This window comes from Mirounga leonina, unplaced genomic scaffold (assembly GCF_011800145.1).
Source record: "Mirounga leonina isolate KUSES-001 unplaced genomic scaffold, KU_Mleo_1.0 Mir_168, whole genome shotgun sequence".
Classification (NCBI taxonomy): Eukaryota; Metazoa; Chordata; class Mammalia; order Carnivora; family Phocidae; genus Mirounga; species Mirounga leonina.
In genome coordinates this window covers 29,123,770-29,145,506 of record NW_023270426.1, presented here as the reverse complement: position 1 = coordinate 29,145,506, position 21,737 = coordinate 29,123,770, and the positions used below count along the sequence as shown (strand labels likewise).

Sequence of the window (21,737 nt, the reverse complement as noted above, 5' to 3'; positions counted from 1 at the left end):
ATAAGCTATTGGTGAGAATATAAAATGGTGCAATCATTTGGGAAAAGAGTTGGCAGTTCCTCAAACAGTTAGACATAAAGTTACCATATGATCTAGTAATTCCACTCCTAGTTATATAACCATATGAAAACATGTGCCCACACAAAAACCTGTACACAAATGTTCACAGCAGGATTATTTACGATACTAAAAAGCGAAAAAAAACCCAGATGTCCATCAACTGATGAATGGATAAACAAAATGTGGTATATCCACAGAATATTCAACACAATGGAATGTTATCAACCATAAAAAGGAATGAAGTATTGACACCTGCTACAACAGATGAACTTTGAAACATAATGCCAAGTGAAAGAAGCTAGCCACAACCAACCAGATACTGTGTGATTCTGCTTATATAAAATGAGCAGAACAGGCAAACCTATAGAGACAGAAAGTAAATGAGCGTTGCCTCGGGCTGAGTTGGGGGGTGGAGGGAAATGGGGGGTAAGGGGGTGATGGCTAAGAGGTGTGGGGTTTCTTTTTGGAATACAGAAAATGTTTTATGGTAATGGATGCACAACTCTATGAATATATTATTAAAAGCCAATGAATTGTGCACTTAAACAAGACAAAAACCGAAAAAAGAAGTACTTAGCGCTATCTATGAGGTATTCTTGCCAAAGTCAAGCCTGAAGCTGATTAAGCCTCTAGACCTAAATACCAGTTTACAGAAAGCACAGGAGAGAGGAATGTGTTAAACACTGCTGTGAAGATGCAACTGGCAATACCCAGAATGCAAAAATCCAACAAGACAAACTACCTGGCTTCTTCAACACATGCATGGCTAAGGACAAAACAAGAAGAGAGAGGGAACTTGGAATAAAAGAAATCTAAGAGATGTATCAACCCTATACAAAGTGTTTACCTCATTTGGATGCCATATAAACAAATCAACTGTAAAAAAAATTTATAAGGCAAATATGGACATTTGAACACTGGCTGAATATTTAATGTTTTTAAGAAATCACTGCCCATACATGATGTAATGAGCACTGGGTATTATATAAGACTGATGAATCACTGAACTCCTCTGAAACTAATAATACATTATATGTTAATTAATTGAATTAAAATTAAAAAAAAGAAACACTGCCCATTTTCTAATGTGTGATAATGGTATCCTGGTGATGTTAAACTCTTAGAAAAAAATACTAAAATTTGTAAAGAGATACAGAGATACGTGTGGATGAAATGATAGGATGTCTAAGCTCTGCTTCAAAATAACCCAGTTGGGGAGCAGGTTCATGGGTGGGGCTGTAACTGAAGTCCGACTGGCCCATGAGGGGATAATCACTGATACTTGGTGTTGTGTACGTGAGGGTTCATTATACTCTTCTCTCTACTTTTACATATGTTTAAAATTTTCCATTATAAAAAGTTCAAAAACATGTACAGCATAGTGACTGAAGAGAAATCTAGCAGCTGACATCTAAGAAATTTTGACTGCTAAAATATTTAATAATAACAATAATTAAGGTGCTAGCCAGGTACTTTACAAGTACTTTACGTTACCTCTTCGGATTTTCCCAACAATCTTTTGAGGTAGAGGTTACTCCTGTTCCTGATGGAACCCTAAGCTCAGAGTGGCTACTGACCCACCCCAAGTCTCACCATTGAGATGGGGAAGGGGTGTCTGGGTCCAAGGCCAGAGGGATTTCTCCTGTACAAAACACCTTCTCTTGGAGCTCGTGATAGCTCTTGACCCGGTGGGGTCTGGCGGAGTAGGGGGCGGCAGACGTGCTGTGACCCTACCCTGTGTCCTTTCTTATTGTCAGGTGTCCACCAGGAAACTCGTGCTCAGGTGTTACTGATAATTCATGAGAAGTTTAAGGGGCTGTCTCCAGCCAGGGGTACACGCTTGAAAATTTAACAAACATATTTCAAGCACCTAGTAGGCTCCACAGAAGGCACTTTGGGGCAGATGATGATGACATGGGACAAAACGGTTTGAGCGGACAGCTAGCTACTGAATGGAACCTTCCCACTTTTCTAGCCACAACTCTCTGGGATCACCCCAGTCAGTTCAAGAGTGCTTTGATAACTTCATTTATGAGGAGGGATTTGCTGAGTGAAAACTGGAAAGATGGAAAATTTATATTGGGAGATATTAACATAAGACTATAAGCACAGGATAAATCTATTTCTGTAAATTACCTTAGAAGGAGGGTTAGCTAGAATCTTAAGCATAAATTAGTACTGAGACTGTTTCTAAAGAAAGAAATTAACCATTTTAAAAAAGATTTTATTTATTTATTTGACAGAGAGAGAGACAGCAAGAGAGGGAACACAAGCAGGGGGAGTGGGAGAGGGAGAAGCAGGCCTCCCGCGGAGCAGGGAGCCCGATGCGGGGCTCGATCCCAGGACCCCGGGATCATGACCTGAGCCAAAGGCAGACGCTTAACTACTGAGCCACTCAGGTGCCCCAACTTTTTTTTTTCTTAAAGATATTATTTATTTATTTGAGAGAGAGAGAGAGATAGTGAGAGAGAAAGCATGAGCAGGGGGGAGAAGGAGAAGCAGACTCCCCGCTGAGCAGGGAGCCTGACGTGGGGCTCGATCCCAGGACCCTGGGATCATGGCCTAAGCAGAAGGCACTCAACCACCTGAGCCACCCAGGTCCCCAGGAAAAAAATTATCTTAATACTAAGTAAAAACCATCTCTCATGGCAGTCCTGAGTACCATAAAGTCAGTCTGAGAAACTCCCATGAAAGAAAGAAAGGGAAAGGATCTGGACTTATAGTTCAAGCTCATAAAAGTTACTTTATTCAGATACAGGATTCAAATATAGGATTGAAAGGAAAGTCGGCCTTACAGACTTCAGAATTCCCCAAGGTCTGTGACAGCTCATCTTCACAGGAGCCCAGGAAGGATGCCTGGACTTGTCATTATCATCCTTGGATGGGATGGAGGAGGCATGGGGGAGGGAATCATTCCTACCCTGACTTCTGTGACCTGCCATTTTCCTCTCTGTCTCATCTCTTCTGTTTTCTGGGTAATCAGAAGAAGGGATAGGGATTGGTAATTATTTTAAAAAGTCAGACGTCTCTGACTTTGTTTTTAATTCTGGAGGCAAAAAGTGTTATTAGAAATCTTTACTGGGGTTTTGGAAAGTCAGCAGTAACATAAATGAACAAAACACCATCCCCGCCCTTAAGAAGTATTCAATCTTGGTGAGCATGGTGAGAAGATATACGTGCGGTATTGATAGTGCAAAGAAGAATGTTATAACTCTAGTATAAACAATATGCTGTGAACACAGGGGGAGATATTAATTCTGCGGGGAGAACTGGCAAGAAGTTCCTTGAAGAAATGGTATGCATATGGGCCTTCAGTATGTGGGTATGATTGTGACAGGTGAATACACCAAAAATAAATTCCAAGAGAAATAACCTTTAATTTAATCATCAAACATTTGTTCACTGCCCATAATAATGCAGGCACTATGCCAGGTACAAGGACAAAAAGCAGAGAGGTGGCCTAGTATATACATATTGTGCTTAGAAATGTCAAGTAAATCGGGACGCCTGGGTGGCTCAGTTGGTTAAGCGACTGCCTTCGGCTCAGGTCATGATCCTGGAGTCCCGGGATCGAGTCCCGCATTGGGCTCCCTGCTCGGCAGGGAGTCTGCTTCTCCCTCTGACCCTCCCCTCTCTCATGCTCTCTCTATCTCATTCTCTCTCTCAAATAAATAAATAAAATCTAAAAAAAAAAAAAAACGTCAAGTAAATCACTGCAACTTTTGTGTGTGCACACTTGTGTGTGTATATGTGCACGCACATGCATACATTTTCATGCGTGTGTGTGTGTGTGTGTGTGTGTGTGTGTAGTGGGTATGGGGATCTGGGAGTGCTGGAAGGGGGACTGTAGCCAGATCATGGAGGGTCTAGAATGCCTTAACTTATTTAGGGGAGCGAGCACAGGTCTGCCCTCAAATCCTGGCTCTGTTTCTCACTGTGAGACTTCAGGCAAGTTACCTAATCTTTCTGTCCCTGGGTTTTCCTAGTTGGTAAAATGGGCATATAAGCACTATCCTGAACAGTTGTGACGATAGTCAGAATGTCTGCAAATCATCATTATGGTTTCTGACTTTCAGTGGCCACTCAATAAACAGCAGGTATTACTTCTTCTGTGGTCTGTAGGGAATGACTGGCAGTTTGGGCAAGAAAAGCAGCTGAAATGGATTTGGGTTTTCAAAGAAGTTGTGATAGAGGCCATGATTGGAAGAATGGGTGGGGGTGAAGGGGTGGGTGGGGTGAGGTGTGGTGATTGAGTCTGAGCTCTGGGAGACCAGGGAGGAGGCTGAAACAATGGTCTAGGCAAGAGATGAGGACCCAAACGAAGACACTGGGATGGAATGGACAGAAGCTATAAAACTATTCAGGGGGCAAAATGAGCTTGCTGACTAACTGGATGTAAGAGGTGAGGGAAGGAGAAAACTCTGGAATGATGACAGGCTTTCTAGTTATCCAGCAGTTCCACTAACCTGGACCTGTGGTACAGGAAGGGGGCAAGCTGAAGGAGGGGGGTTGGGGGACAGGTAGTGGTGGGGGAGGGGAGGAATGGGGGGTATACTGAGGGACCAGAACCTCTTAGGAAGCCCGGTGTTAGAGAAAACAAGAATGCCTCATTGTTCTGTGAATGTGGGAGAAACGGGGCAAGCAGCCTCCACATCGTGAACAAGTGAATTTCAGAATCTCTAGGGTGGGCCTGGCAATTGTGACTTCCACTGCTGAAGGACTTTTTTCTAACTTGTGTCCCATGCAGTTGACTTTCTCCTTCTAAGGCATCCCTTCTCAGTGCAGACCTAGAGATCATCTTCAGAACTCTCCCAAAGGCCAACTCCATGGGTTCCAGTCCTCCTGCTTAACCTCCTCCACCACAGTTTCCCAGAGAACCTACTCAGCCTCTTCAGGTCTAATCCTGAATTGTTTTCAAGTACAGTTGTATTTAGTGCAAAGTTCATCCTTGAGGTCATTTCCTGACATTCTAGCCAAATGTGTCAGGTGGTTTCCCACAGGTGAGAAGACAGAACAACAGGAAAACAAAATTCCTTGCTCTGGCCTCTCTTTTCATACACTTCTGTGAACATAAAACGGGTATCACTTATCATACATGGAAGATAACCCATCAGACAATATGATAAAAATGTTCAGTGTTATTCAGTTCAGAGATGGGCAATAGCTTGCCTCAAGCCCTGGCCCTCAGGCCTTGCTCTTTCCTCCTTCCAGAGGCTGATTATTAGCAAGCACCAGCACCAAACTGGGACCTTCCTAATATCATCCAGGGGCTTGGGGAAAATTGGAAAAGCAATAGCTTTCTCAGTCTATAGGTCTGTTGTTACACTCTGAGTCTCTGTCCTGCTAGAGTCAGTGTGGGTACCAGCAGGCCCTTGTCCCATGTTAGGAAGCCCTAACTCCACCGCAGTCAGTCATTTTTTTGTGTCCCTGCTAGATTGGGAGTTCCTTGATGACAAGAGCTTACTCGTGGTGACTTCAGCAGCATATGCGATGGTTGGACACAGCTGATAGTTCATAAAGGAACAAAGTGATAGTAAATGAAAACCTTTAGGTGTAAAAGACTTAGGACAAATTCTTTACTGGAGAATGGGGTGGCCAGGGAAGACAGTGCTGGAGGGCCTGGGAGTCAAAAGGGAGTCTGGTGAAGAGTCTGAGAGGAAGGGGGCTACAGACATCCAAGATGAACTACACTGACATCCTAATAGCGTTGCCTGATGACGTCTCTGTTGATGGCACAGTAGAGTGACAAGAGTGTATGTTCGAGAATCAGACAATTCTAGGGTTAATCCAGACTCTCACTGTTTACTAATTACATGAACTATGACCATATTATTTTGGGGGAACCTTAATTACCTTGCTGTATAGTGGTGATAATACCTCCCCTACAAAGGCTCTTACCATCTTTTGGGATAGAGGGCAGGATTTAGGAGACCAGCAGCGAATAAAGACTTTGCTATCAGGGGATATCATCCTATCTATTTCTCTATCATCAATCATATTAGTCTCAGTAAGTGTTCAAGGTTATTGCTGTTGTTCTTGTTGTATTGGTAGTAGAATCCCCAGCACTCATTATGGTCGCTAGCATGCTGTAAGCACTCAACAGACGTTTATTGGTTGAAAGAGTTACGCTGACCTGTGTGAGCTTTCTACAGGAAACTATTCCTCCTCCAGTTTTCCCTGATTATATGTCACCACCATCTCCTAGATGTTTAAGTCAAAACTCTTGATTCCTTGATTTGGAGTGCCTACTAGGACTAGGCACTGTGCAGGGTGGTGGGATGGGGAAGGTAAGGGAAGCTTGAAAGGATGTTAGAGAAAAAAGGAAGCCAAAGAACTTGTCATTTGCTCAATTTTTTACTTTTTTTAGATGTAGCTTATAAGTGAAGCCTTAATGTTTTTTACAACACCTGGGCAAACATGTAGAAATACTTATAATCCACAGCCATCTGAATCGAGAAAGACTATCAATACTGTGCATAGGTTCCCTGGGAATAGGATATGCAAATGCCCTACTTTGGAATTCTCACCATCCGTGAAGACTAGGAAGAAACATTATTTATTTATTTTTTTTATTAAAAATTTTTTTTTGGGAGGGATACTATTTATTTTAAATCCTACTGGGATTCTCTACTCTGGTCCAGCCTCCAGGAGAGGTAAATGACTGGAAAGAAGAATTATAAAGGCACATGAAAAGTGACTCTTGGCTAAATCTTTTGGGAAACCAACTTACAGCTGAGTGAGCTTGCTTATATCCACTGAGTGTGGGCTGTACTTTCTATATCTATCTCTCTCTATAAAAAAATGGCTTCAGAAAAATTCAGTTAGTCTTTGGCTTAGTTGTAAGTCACTAGGCCCCTCATTTTAGAGAGAGAGAGAGAGAGAGAGAGTGTGTGTGTGTGTGTGTGTGTGTGTGTGGTGGAGCGAGAATTTTGGGCAAAAGCGTGTACGTACTTGTAAAAAAGCATTTGGAATGTGTGTGTAGGAAGGGAACTTTATGGTTCTTTATGTAAGGAGAGAGTACGTGGAGGGGAAGATGTATTTGTGTGTGTGTGTGAGTGTATGTTGTGCAGGTGGTGGGCTGAAGTACATGAGCAGTCAGCCTCTTAGAGATCCAGACAGTGGTGTAAGATACAAAATGTCGTAGATGGAGATTGTTTTCGTTTCAGACCAGCACACGGGTCTTTGAGAAGCCCTTGACTTTCTCCTCCTCCTTGTCTTGTTAAAGAGGGATTAGAGTCCAATTAAGTCCTTTAATCCCAAGGTAGAGATTCATGTTTTAAAACAGGATTTACAGCTTCAAAAAAAATACATCAGTGCAAGTTGAAGTTTGTCCTTTCAAGTTGCCACCTGCATGGTTCCAAAGAGTGTTTTCAACAGAATTCCCAACATGCAGTTGTTCTTAATTACTTTGCCTCATACCTCCAGTCCTTCATCTTTCAAAGCATCCTTCAACCTAAATAGCCACATGCTGTTAGAAGTACTTCTGCTTCTGGATTGCCACAATCGCCACTTGGCTTATCTCCCTTCAGTTGGCAATTCAGTGTTCGGGCTTAATAATAATAGTATTAAGAGCTAGTGCTCATTGGGTGTTCAGTTATGTGCCAGGCATTGTGCTAAGCACTTTGCATGTATTATTTTATTTCACTTTTCACTGCAGATTATGGAGCCAGTCCTGAAAACACCTAGTAACCCAGTTTCCCTTTTTCTCTTTTCCTTCCTTTCCACATGATGCCACAGGACGGGAAAGTGAAGCTCTAATCGTGATGCCAAAACCCACTCTGGAAAGTGGGTGCCGTATTTGGAGGGAAGTTCTTTCAGGGACAGGAACCATGTCATGGCTTTTGGCATGGGAAAGCAAAGTATCTGTGAGGATCTGGCAACTTGTTTAACTCTTCTTGGCCTCAGTTTTCTCACCTGTGAAATGGGGATAACAGTAATAATACCTAACTCAAGAGGCTGTTTCAAGGACAACAGGAGATCATGTGTCTACAGCTCCGACACATAATACACACGGCAGTAGTTACTCTTAATGCATTATGGATGCTCAGCAAGTACCAGATATCCAATATTGCTTGTGACATGGTGTGTATGACCTGCCTAATACCAAGGTACCCTTATCCCAGTGGTCTGTTTCCTACCTGCCCCACAGAGCTGGGAGGAACATCTGCTTTCTCCATGTGCTGGGTGATCACAGAGGGGTTGCTGGAGCTGATGAGCACTGGGGTGCTGATCTCCACCATATGGCGCCCCGAGGGAGAATGGACCATCCTGTTGAGAGTGTTCAAGGCTGTTGTGATGGAGAACTGGCCAGGCCCCTTCCTCCTGGGCCCAGGGCCCCTTCGCAGGGTGGGCGTGTTGGTTGCTTTGCCTTGGGAGGATGAGGGCACCAGTGACAGGCTCTTCGTGCGGGCTGACTGCCGGCCTTTGTTCTTCTCTAGAAGGTGTCTTGCAGTGAGGTTTGGCTGAAAACACAGAAGGTCCATGAGAAGCTAGTCTTCCTGATCTAGTGTGAGCAGCTAAGTCCTACCCAGGTTAGTCTGACACCAATTCAGATGCTACCATCATCTTTGGTCAAATTCCACCTTTTAGCAATACGTCCCAGCTACTTTGCTCTATCAGTATACTCTGACAACTCTCTTGCAAAGTAGGTACTGCTCTTATTCTTCACTGTGGGCCACAGGGGTTAAAAATAAGCCATGATACTCTTCCCCGATTGGGAGCAGTCTTCCTTCACCCATTTCTCCCAGGCACACCCCTACCCTTTTCCTCTTTTAGCCACTCCTGAATGCACCTGGGTGGGCTGCAGCCCCTGTGCTCTCCCACTGTGGCACTTTACACACCACACTGCAATCATTTCCCTTTTGTTCCCCCACCCCCACCCCCGGACTGGCAGCTACCTGAGGGCAGTGAGCTCACACATGTCCATCTCTGCCATATCCCACAGGGGATGCTCAGTGAGTGTTTGTGCAATCATGTGTGCATGAAGTTGCTCAGGTTTATACATTTGAGAAGCAACTGCACCAGAATGTAAATCTGTTCTTCAGAACTTTGAATCTTTATGCTAAGACCATCTTTTACTACTTCCTTTAAACACTTTCATCTCCCCACCATTCTTTCTTATTCCATACCTCTTAGTCTGTGATATGCTGGTAAATCAGGAGAAGAGAAGAGAAGAGAAAAGAGAAGAGAAGAGAAGAGAAGAGAAGAGAAGAGAAGAGAAGAGAAGAGAAGAGAAGAGAGGAGAGGAGAGGAGAGGAGAGGAGAGGAGAGGAGAAGAGAGGAGAGGAGAGGAGAAGAGAGGAGAGAAAAAAAAGAGCATGCCCTGTTTTGTAGAGTTTAGTAATTTCAATGGTATAAATATATACCAATGGTTTACAACTAGCTAGCAAAATTCCTGAAAATGTAAAAGCCAGCTCTTGCAATCTAGTTCTAGCTCTAGCACAACCACTGACTGTGCTATATTTTGAGTTCAGTTCCTTCGGAAGGCTGAGATACGCTGACAAAGTTGCCCTCCCAAGCCACGTCTCATTCTAATGTAGAGATTCAACTATAAAGGTAAAAGGGAGTTTGCCCATTTAAGAACTTTTTATGACAGTGTGCAAATGATTAAAATAGCCAATATAGAGAATTTTAAAGAGGAGATAGTTCCTACCTCAAGAAGCTTATTACTGTGAAAAAGAAAATCATCAGGTAGGGGAAGTGGCATTATTATGTCTACTTTAAAGATGAGAGAGCTGTGGCCCAGAAGGGGTGATTTATAAATGGCACAGCCAGTAAACAGACAACAAAACAAGAAAATATCCGATAGAAATAAGTTCTTTGACATGATAGAGAATGGCAGGGTGAGGTGCCTACTTTGGAGGGGAGGTCAAGGAAATCCCACCGAGAAGGTGACATTTAACCAAGACACAGATGACAAGAAGGAGCCAGCCATGTGAAGATGGGGGTAAGAATATTCCAGACAGAGGGATCATAACCTAGTGGGAAGATCCTAAAGATGGAAAAACAGTCTGAGAAAAAGTCAAGAAAGAAACAGAAGCTGGACCAGAGAGAGTGAGGAGCAGGTGGTAAAGAGACCACAGAGACAGGCAGGGGCTGGGTCCCAAAAGTCCTGGGAGGCTCAAGTTTATTCGAAGTGTAATAGGAAGCCTCTGGCAGCATTAGGTTGAGGAGTGACACGATCTGATTTATGCTTTTAAAAGCTCATGCTACGGTTTGGCAGTTTCTTACCAAGTTAAACCCATACTTAGCATCTGACCCAGTCATCCCACTCCTATGTAATTACTGAAGAGACAGGAAAACTTATGCCCACTCAAAAATCGGTATGCAAATGTTTATAGTACTTTACTCATAGTTGCTAACAACTGGAAATGACTGCATTGTCTTTCAACTGGTGCATGGACAAACTCTGGCACATCCATACAGTGGAATCCGGCTCATCAATATAAAGGGACAAACTATAGACCCACCCAACAACATGGATGAGTCCAAAATGCTTTGTGCTAAGTGAAAGGAGCCAGACTTAAAGGCTACATTCTGTATGATTCCACTGATAGGACATTCTGGAAAAGGAAAATTATAGGACCAGAAACCAGATCAGCGGTTGCCAACAGTTGGGAATCAGGGAAGGGGCTGACAACAGAGTCAGCATGCTGTTGTATTTTGGTGGTGGTGGGGTGGTGTTGGAACTATTCCATCTTGATGGGAGTGTATGCATTTACCAAAATGTATAGAAGTGGACACCAAAAAGAGTAAATTTTACTGTTTGCAAATAAAAAGAAACACATAAAAGCTCACTCTGGCTGTTATTCAGAAGTGCCAGCCCAGAAGTAGGGAGACCAGCTAGGAAGTTCCAGAAATTGTCTAGGCAAACTCTGATGGCAGTCTGGACTAGGGACAATGTCTTAAGTTCCCCAGCACACCGATCCCTCCATTGTTCACCCAGTAAGAGGACAATATATATTCTTTGAGTTGAATGAGTAGAGTTCTTTACGGTCATTCACAGCTACAGCGAAATAGGTTGATTTTTTTTTTTTTGCCTCTACCTAATTGTTCTGTCCCCAGGTGAGCAACACCAGTGTTTTCATAAGCAACATTGACAAAGGGCTCTGTGTGACTCTTGGTCTGCCCTGTGCTCTGCCAACATGATTAATAGCTCAGTTGGGGGAGGATTACACAGCTTTTAAATTTATACCCACTCATTTGAAACAATATCCTTGAGGTTCACTGGGTTGAGCAAGGTTCACATAACCCAGGCAGGCCTCATTGGAGAAGTCCTGACAGGAATGGGTATAAGCTCAGTATTTGTTTTACCATTTTTTTATCCAGGTGCTATTCAATAAATCAAATGATACATTAACAAGAAAAATCCTGTTTATGCAGAAAAGAAAACCACAACAAAAACCCAAGTCACTCTTACAAGAAAGCTTTCCTTCTTTCCAATTGCTTTGCATGGCACTGGTAATTCAAAACTTATTTAAAGAGTTCTCAGCAAGTGCTAGTCTTAATGAAATGACTGGAGTCAAAATTTAAGTACTGCTTTAAAAAGCTCAATTTAGATTTCAAGTAATTTTTGAAAATCAGGTTCCCAGATTACAGCAACCACTTGATTATCTTTTTCCCCTCCTAGCAATTAGGAGAACAAATGAAGCAATGGCTAGTTTGATGATAATCTTGAGGGTTCTTGTAATCACTAATTTTAGAGGTGAAGTGGTGGGGAGAGTGTCCAAATGAATAATCATTAAATGTAGAAGTTTTGGAAAAAAGGGTATCAGAGATGGGTAATAAAATCAATGGTCCTTTCCTCCTCAGAGCTATGGAGAAGCTTCTTGAAATAATGCAGGGGACCATGCAAACTCTAAAATGCAAAAATTGAACCACCTCCTATGTATTCAGCTAGGTATTAACTGTAGCTGATCTCTGTCCTTGGAGACTTAACCACTGTCTCCCCATCACTATTAACTGTTCCTCTTTAGCAGATGTTGCTTGACCCAGCAAATGCCTCCACCACTAACCTAGGCACATAAAGCAGAAAGTGAGGCATGCATTCTTGACCACTTCTTCTGTCCTGTTCCTCACTTCCATCAACCTCCAAGTCCTGTGGATCTACCTCCTAAATGGTGTTTGAATCTGTCCACTTGTTTCCAATCTCCTGGTCCAACCCACTGTCATCTTGTAACTGAGCCATGGGTGCACTGGCCTCCTAACTGGTATTTCTGCTTTTTCCTCTTCAAATTATTCTTCCCATTGTAGCCAGAAGAGCAGTCTTTAATAAACCCAGGTCTGATGGAGTTACTGAGTCTCTTAAAATCTTTCGATGGTGTCTACTGACTTCTGGATCAAGTCCAAACTTTTTATGATACGGCAGAGACCACGATATTTACTCGACAGTCCTTGTACTCCCCTGTACTTCTCAGCTGCCTTGAAGACAGGTGGAGCTAGGGGACTGGTTCAGGCCAGTGGGTGATGAGTGGAGTAACAAGTGTAACTTCTGAGCTGAGGCATTTACTGATGTACAACTCATTCTTCCTTACTCCTCCCTTGCCGTGAAAACTGGGGAAGTCCATGTGTTCCAGATGGCAACTACAAGATGGCTCAACCTCAGTGTGGGTTCTGGAGTGACTCTGTGAGCAGAGCCTCTCATGGTCCTGTGCCGAACATGTAATGTGGGTGAGAAGAAAGTTTATCTTTATTGAGCCATTGACAGTTTGGGGCTGTTTATTACCATAGCATAACCGAGCTCATCCTGACTCGTATAGGATGATTTATAAAGCCCTCTGTGATCCGTCTCCCACTTACTTCCCTGGCTGCCTCGTGTCATTCTCTTACTCTCTAAGCTCCAGCTCCAGGATTCTTTTGGACCTTTGGGTTCCCTACACTTCCTCATCCCGTAGGACTTTTGCACATGTTACCTTCATTCCCTAAAGCACGCTTCCCTCCATGCTCACCTACATAGCTCCTAATCATCTGTCTGATCTTTGCTTAAAAGGCATTTGCTGACCCCCTTCCCACAGAAGTTGCACATCATTCCCTCCCTCCCCCACTTAGTTCCCTCTCCTTCACTCTTTGCATCATTCATTACACTTAGACTTACTTGATTAATGTCTGACTTTACAATCCCTGAAAGTAGGAACCCACATCTCTCTGTATCTTTAGACCTTAGCCTAGGACCTGACTTAGCAGGTATGCAATGTAAAATTAGTTGAATGACTGAATATACATATATAGGACCGGGTCACACTGAATGGTTTGTTTTCTAAATTTTGTCTCTTTGTTCACTTGCTAAGCTAATTTTTTTTGCAGAGTACCTGTTCTGTATTAGTCTAGCCTGCGCAGTATAAGCAGCACAGCCATCAGGTATTTGGAGAAGCCAGAGATAACTGAGTGGTCACCTAGTGGTGAAATTTTATGGAAGAAGCAGGTTTCTAGCTGAGCCTTGTAACCTGAGTGAGATTTGAACAGGTAAAGAGAATTGGGTATGTGTGCCTCAAAGGGGCCTCAGCAAGAGAAAAAGCACTGATAATTAGAATATTGTTTACTAGAGATTGTAAGGACACCAGCCTCTCGGGATTCATCCTCTTTCCTTCCCTTCCATTTTTCATCCCGTCAACATTGATTGAGTGGGAAGAGCTATGGAGAACCTTGCAAGCTGGAATAGGGTTCTGGGCACACCATTTGCTTCAGAACCTGTTTTGGCTCTTAAGAATGAAAGAATTGGTCCCTATATCTCCAACTACGCCTCTGTCTGTTTTCACCCTACCATCCTAGAGGGAGGAAAGCATGCCTTTTACTGCATTCGTAGCTCCCCACTGCTCACTTTTAATGCTTTATGCCTGGTAAGCATCCAACTGATGCAGTTAAACAATGGAACCTCTCTTTTAAATTTGTAATGACTTGCCTCAAGCTAGGGTGAGGCTCGAGGATAAAGAGGTTAGGAACTCCAGGTTATAGTATTACATTTGAGAAGTAGGTAGACATAGTCTAGCATGTGGTCTTCCTTTGTTTTCTTTTTAAAGTAGCTTAAAAAAACTGAGAAGGAATATATCAATATGCTCATTTCCGAAGATTTATAAAATACAAGTTGCAGAAGAAAGTGAAAATTATCTAGAATTTCACCATCTGGTGATCACCACTGTTAATATTTTTGTACATATCCTTCCAGTCCTCTATCCATTTATATATACACACACATATTTATAAGTCTAGTTTCATACAGTTCCATTTATTTATTGTAGTAAAAAACACATGACATAAATTTACCCTAATAACCATTTTAAAGTATATGATTCAGTAGCGTTGAGTATATTCATATTGTTGTGAAACAGATCTTCAGGACTTTCTGACGTCCTAATCCAATACTCTATACCCATTAAACTTTATTTTATTTACCAAGAAATCATAAACCTTTTTCCATAATACCCAAATACTCAATGATATTGACTACTTTTCTTTAACATAAATTTTAATGGGTATATATTTTTTCATCACCCTAATTTTTAAAAATGAAATCCTTATTGTCAGATATTTAGATTATTTCTGGTTTTTCACCATTACACACAAGGCTTTGGTGAACACTCTGTACATATATCTTTGCATACTTGTTTGAATTTTTCTCTACAATAAACTCTCAGATGTGGAATTGCTGAATCAAAGGAGATGGAGGTTTTTAATGTTATTGATACGGGTTTATTTGAGTTTGGGCATGAGAAATTGCAAAATTTACACTCTCATTGGCAGAATAAAAAGGCCCATTTCCCCACACTCTTACCAGAACTGGGTGTTATCTTCTGGCATCTTTTCTTTGGAGACCTTAGTTAATTTTTGAAATAAGGCTCTTATCAAAAAGGTATTTTTCTCAGGCATCCCTGTGGCACGTGTGTATTTTGGAGTGAGCATGCATTTGATGTAGACTTGATACTCACGTACCTCTACAAACAAGATCGGGAAGATGCCTACTTGATCCCCTAACTTGCCTTCTGCCCAATTCTCATCCACTCGGTTGATCACCGTGATGATATCACCCTGAAAGAGACAAAGTCTCAAGGTCACCATTTGCTCTTGGTTTTCAGGTGGTGAAAGCTTTCAGTGGAGATCAGTGTGGAATCCCAGATGGTGTAAGGTGCAAGAAATGTAACTCTTTCATAATTTAGTTACAAAATCTTCCTCTATAAAGGGCAGCATTTGGGCCACCAAGATGGCAAGAGGAGTAGAAATAATTTCGAGGACCACTGGAATCCAATTGAAAATTCCAAATTTTCAATCAGCAGCAGAATCTGGGCTTTAGTTTATATTAATCTGATGGAGAAATCAGTATGGGAGCCATAGGGAGAGAGATTTCTAGCTTAGCAAAAGGAAGAATAAATTTCATTCTAATTTTGAAGATTTTTCAGAACCTATTCAACTTTAAATTTTTTTATTTTTACTTTTAAGTAATCTCTACATCCATTTGGGGCTTGGGCTCACAACCCCGAGATCAAGAGTCGCATGCTCCATCGACTGAGCCAGCCAGGCACCCTTATTCAATTTTTAATGGATCAGATATAAGGTGGCTTTTTATTCAAAATTTTCTTATTATAAAAGGTTATATGTAGATTTGTAGAAACATTAGGAAATACAGTAAAAAAACCTAACTCTACTACAAAATAGATATAACCATTGTTAACATCCCTGTTAGCACATTTCCCCCCAGATTCTTCTCTATGAAGATAAAACATATATATACGTACACACACACACGCAATGATTTCTTAAAAACTTGCTGAAAACAAACACACATACAATGAAGTTCATAAAGTTTGGATGTAAAGCTTGATGAATGTTAACACTAACTATTTCCATGAAACCCCCATCCAGATGAAGAGATAGAGAACATTTTCAGCACCCACAAGGCTCCTTTGTGCCCTTTCCCATCATCTAGCAAGAAGTAGCCACTGTTCTGACTCCTAGCATATGTATATGTATACATACATTCTGCCCATCCTTATATTTCATATAAAAGAAGTCATAGAGGACACACTGATTTTTCACCATATCAGGAATGCCTTTCCACTTCCATACCTGTTCATCAGTCCAAATCTGAATATCCATCCACTGATCGCTCTGACCTTCTGATCCATGCCTCTCAGGAATTTAGATGAATCCAAATCTAAGTTCATTATTGCATTATACCTTTTCTTAGCTTTCTCTACCCCATCACAATTTACAATGACACATTTATAGGTTATGATTTCTTTAATGCCTGTCTACCCCCATCAGACTATAAACTCCATGTGTTCAGGGCCTCTTTCTGCTCTGTTCATTTCTGTGTCCCCAGCACCCAATACAGTGGTTCCCATTTAGTAGTCATTCAGTAAATATTTCTCAGTGAATGTCTGTATGCATTAATAAGTGAATGTGTGAATAAACTGTACAATCTACTCAGATAGAAAGCACTAGGACAAGAGCAGCTTTTGGGAGGGAAGATCTTGGGTTTAATTTGGACATGCTGAGTTTAGGAAGACCATGAAATTTCCTAGTGTAGTCGCAGCCTTCCATAGCTTCCAGAATGGAGCAAATCCTCTCTTCTGGTTCCTTTGTCATAATTTCCCATTCATATGTGTCTGTTCCTTCCACTAGTCTGCCATCTCTGTGAAGGTAGGGACAATGATTCATCATTTTATCCCCAGTGGGCAGCTTGGCACATGGATGGGCTCATTGAATGAACGAGCAGGTGGAGTGAGTTTTTGCAAATTTTGCAAATTCCCCGAGAGGGACAAAAATGCAGACAATGCTTCCTACCTCTGCCTTCCTCCAGTGGTGTCCGCTGAGCTCAGTGTTTAATGCCTGGCAAAAAGTAAATACTCAATAAATATCTGTGGGATTAAACTGCCCTTCCTCTAAGTGTCGTTGAAGCACAGACTTTGCAGTTTGGGCCACAGAATGACCTTCCTCAAGGGCTCACTCTGAGGTGCCAAGACAATAATGATCAATATTTCAAAATATGGAGGACAGTGATATTATCTAGTTTGAGGCAATCTGAAATAAATCTCATTTCTGGTAGTGGTGGAATAAAAATGTTTTATAAAATAAAAGACCTTTCCTGAGCTACTGTACCAGAGCCACTTCTAGTATTTGATGTACTTATCATAAGCAGCAAAGAGTGAAAATCACCCCAACTTTGGCCTCTGTGGGAGAATTTGAATGTTAAGGAATAATAAATACTGAATACAGAGAATTAAAGTAGTCTAGACTTTAGTAAAAGTGTTGTTACTTGCACATGGTGAGGAATTATCTGATTAAAAAAAGGCAAAAAAATCTTAGGGTAATTAATGTGCTTGGAAAATATGTCTTGTAAGAGGTTATTTATATATAAAGATATAATTATCTTATTGTGTTTTTGGAGGGCTTTGAATACAATGTTTATAATAAAATAGAATGTTATAAAGAATAGAATTAGGGGCTCAGAACTTGGTCAGCAAGAATGCCTTTACAGATACATAAAGAGGTAAGAGCTGTATTTTGCCCAGCACACTGTCAAAATGTATTTGTAAATTTTTGTCCACTTATCTCTCTCTCCCACTACTCTGCCTGAGGGCAGGGACTGTGACTTGTTCATGCTGCATCCCCAGTGCCTGCAAAGAAGAGGTGCTCACAAGTGACTACAGAATGAATGAATGAATGAATGTGTGAATACTTATTTTTGTAATTGCAATAGGAAAGGTTTAAGGATTTTCATCAAACTCTCATTAGATTTCTCTGGCAACTTCATTTAGTTTTGAATTGTATACACACACATTACATATATGTGCACACATACATACATATAAACATGTATGTGAAAATATGTATACATTTTGAAAATCAGCAAGTATTACAAAACTCCAGGTTCGGGCGCCTGGGTGGCTCAGTTGGTTAAGCGACTGCCTTCGGCTCAGGTCATGATCCTGGAGTCCCGGGATCGAGTCCCGCATCGGGCTCCCTGCTTGGCAGGGAGTCTGCTTCTCCCTCTGACCCTCCTGACCCTCCCCCCTCTCATGTGCTCTCTCTCTCAGTCTCTCTCTCTCAAATAAATAAATAAAATCTTAAAAAAAAAAAAAGAAACTCCAGGTTCTGCCCAGTCTCTATGTAGTCACCCATGACCTCCATGGCTCCCCAGAATCTTACCTTGAGGAAGGTCAGGCAGTCCTGGTTCTCACTCTTGTCTTTGTGTCGTAGGTCAAAGTTGTAGAGCGCTCGGCAGAGTGGGGGTGGCTGGGGCAGCTGCTTGATAACTTCCACGGAGCTGGCTGGGAAGATCCCACTGACTCCATTGATTTCCCCCTGGTACCAGTTCTCATCCAGCTGTCTCCGGAGAAGGATGACATCTCCCTTATTAAACCTCAGGTCACCAGGATTCTGCCCTCGGTAGTTGTATAAGGCTTTTGCCCGAGGCACCTACAGCGGCACAGACCAATGAAATATGTCCTTAGTTTACAGGCTAGGGGGACAGAAGGTATAACATTAATAACTGATTACTGAGCACTTCCTATGTGCTGAAGTGTTGGATGTGGATCATCTTCTTTAACCTTTGAGATAGACATTCTTATTACCCCCTTTTCTAAGTAGGGCAACTGAGGCACAGAATGGGTTAGTACCTTGCCTAAGGGGACACAGCTGGGAAATGGCAGATATGGGGTCTGAACTCAGGCTACATGATTTCAGAGCCCCTGTTCTTTCTTTTTTTTTTTCTTATTAATACAGTATTTATTTGTCTTCCCTCTGTCAAACCCTGAGCCAACCAATTTCTCCAGGCTGCCTGGGGAGGTACAGGAAAAGGAACATACAGGGCAGACGAGACACTGGAGAAAGACTTATGGGAGGTGGAGATGGCTCCTTCACATGGCGAAGAGGATGAGAAAGGCCACCAGCAGGCACAAGAGCCCCATGGCCTCCGATAGGGCAAAGCCCAGAATGGCGCTGGAGAAGAGCTGTTGCTTCAGAGAGGAATTCCTGGCATAACCAATGCTGAGGCTCCTAAACACAGTCCCAATTCCAGCCCCAGAGCCAGCCAGCCCTACCATGGCAGCCCCAGCCCCAATGAACTTGACTGCTGTGTCGATTCCCTTGAAATGGCGCAGGTTCTGGAGCTGCGGCTAGAAATAAGTTGAGGTCAGGGGACATGGGGCTCTGCCAAGCTGCTGAGGCTCTTATAAGGTACCTCATCTGTCAGTGTCTCCAGCGGTTTTAGCACCCCTGCAGACCGTGATCGGCTCAACAGCTGAGAGGTGCTCCTGACCAAGAAGGGGGTGGAGACGAGCTTTGCACTGGCGGACATTTTCAGGGGCTGAGGGGCTGTGGCAGGAGGGCTGCTCTCAGTGCAGAGAAGACAGAGAGGGGTGGGGGCCAGAGCCCCTGTTCTTAATCACTCTGCAGGGAACAGGATTTTGGACTTGACTCCACAACTATGTGAACTTACAGTGAGTCAGTGACTGTTTTTGGGGCCTGGATACTGATTGGGAATTCTGGCTCTACCTCTTTCCTCTCGTGTAACCATGGTCAAGTCATTTAATCTTTCACAAACCATATCCATTTATAAAATGAGGTAATAATAGAATATGTACTTCATTAGGGTAGTCATGAAGACTAAATATTTATAATGCATTTTTTAACAATTTTATTTATTTGAGAGAGACAGACAGAGAGAGAGAACACAAGCAGGGAGGAGGGGCAGAGGGAGAGGGAGAAGAAGACTCCCCGCTGAGCGGGGAGCCTGAGGTGGGGCTCGATCCCAGGACCCTGGGATCATGACCTGAGCCAAAGGCAGATGCTTAACCGATTGAGCCACCCAGGTGCCCTAAATATTTATAATGCATTTAGTATGTTGCTTGATACATAGTATGGGCTCAATAAATGGCATCTCTTATAGGATGGCTAGAACAAGGAAAGGCTAATGATATCAGTTCTATTTATTCCTCAGTGTTGATGGGAAGAAAATTGAGGTGAAAAGTCCCTGAAAATACAAAGTACTATACAAGGGGCACCTGGCTGGCTGAGTTGGAGAAGCATGCAACTCTTGATCTCAGGGTTGCGAGTTTAAGCCCCACACTGGGTGTAGAGATTACTAAAATTAATTAATTAACTAATTAATAAAAAGAAAGTGCTATATGAGAGTGATGCAACATAATTTGTCTTCAGCCTTCTCTAGAAAGTGTAAACGTCATGAGTGTTTGGATCATTAGGAAGCACTGAGACAAAGAATTAGTCAGAAATCAATCATCACTTTAAAACAGGTCAGCTAAATACTGTCATTTGTTAAATTAGTTGTCTCTCTAAATAATTGTTTCAGTCAAGTGCATTTTTTTTTTCTAATTGAAACTGGTTTCTACATGCAGAAACAGCCTCACTTTGGTCTTGCTTGGAGTCAGAATGGCAAACTGCAAATTCTAATAACTTATGGTTACTAGCCCTTCAGTGTCACCTGGGATTGTATTGTATTTTGTGCTTTCCTCAGCAGTGGGGTGAAGTAGTCCCCTCTCTTGGGGGCAGTCTTGCTATTCATAAGGGGATGTAAGCAGGCAGTATTTCAGGTCTTTGAGAACCTTCTGAGTCTGCAGTATTCATTCAAGCAGTTCAGGGGTAGAGATAAGACCTGAGCAGTCCCTTGCTGATGGGATGTTAGAGCAGTGCTTTTCTGCTGGACCCTGGACACGGTAAGGAGGGCCCAGGGAGACAGAAAACCACAGGAACACACTCGTCCTCAGGAAACTAGTGGAGAAGTGAGTGAAGACGTGTGTGCTAGGAGGGCTAGCACGGTGCTGTGGATATTACAGATGCAACTGGTTGAATAAATTGTGGAAAACCCTGCAGTCATTAAAATTGATGGTATTGATCTATAATTAATAACACTGACAATTACTCATGATATACACTAAGTATGACAAGAGATTAAAAACAGTTACGTTTTCATTATATGTGAAAACTAGGCTTTCACTGTAAATACATATGTATTTACATATGCTGGATGGCTATACCAGCATTTTAAGAGTGGTTATTTCTAAGTGTTGATATTTTTAAATATTAAAAAAATGGTTTCCCTAAGTGCTTAGCCATGTTTTCGAACTTTTCTACAATGAAATAATTGTATCATCTATTAAAATTGGACAGTAGAGGGGAGCCTGGGCGGCTTAGTCGGTTAAGTGGCTGCCTTCGGCTCAGGTTATGATCCCAGGGTCCTGGGATCGAGCCCCACGTGGAGCTCTCTGCTCAAGCGAGGAGCCTGCTTCTTCTTCTCCCTCTGCCTGCAGCTCCCCTTGCTTGTGTTCTCTTTCTCTGTCAAATAAATAAATAAAATTAAAAAAAAAAAAAACTGGACAGCACACAGGAATGCCTGGCTAGCTCAGTCAGTAGACCATCTGACTCTTGAGCTCTGGGTCAGGAGTTTGAGCCCCATGTTGGGTGTGCAGATTACTTAAAAAAAATTGAAAAAAAAAATGGATAGTAGAAATAAAATGAATGAAACTGTAGAATGAGAAGTGAAAGGTATGAGAGCAATTTAGGAAGAAAATAAGTCAAACTGAGTAGGATCAGCAAACCATGTTGACTACCTTCTTGGAAAAGTTTCTCACCTGAGAAATAAGGAGGTAGAAGCAGAATGAAAGCACAGGATTTCCGAAGAATGAAATGAATCTGTTAGACTCTTAGGGTTGCGCAGATCCGGACAC

At 42.2% G+C, this 21,737-nt stretch overlaps 1 protein-coding gene and 1 pseudogene across 2 annotated transcripts in view; both read right to left on the bottom strand.

Moving 5' to 3' along the window:
* Positions 1–21,737, bottom strand: part of SH3RF2 (SH3 domain containing ring finger 2) — a 139,677-nt gene that overhangs the window by 54,247 nt on the left and 63,693 nt on the right. For both annotated transcript variants that reach the window (XM_035014390.1, XM_035014389.1), the window contains exons 3-5: positions 18,202–18,471; positions 14,986–15,081; positions 8,199–8,522 (exon numbers count right to left, since the gene is read on the bottom strand). In XM_035014390.1, the coding sequence (XP_034870281.1) occupies positions 8,199–8,522; positions 14,986–15,081; positions 18,202–18,471 (690 nt within the window). The remainder of the gene's footprint in view (positions 1–8,198; positions 8,523–14,985; positions 15,082–18,201; positions 18,472–21,737) is intronic.
* Positions 18,912–19,405, bottom strand: LOC118016774 (annotated as a pseudogene).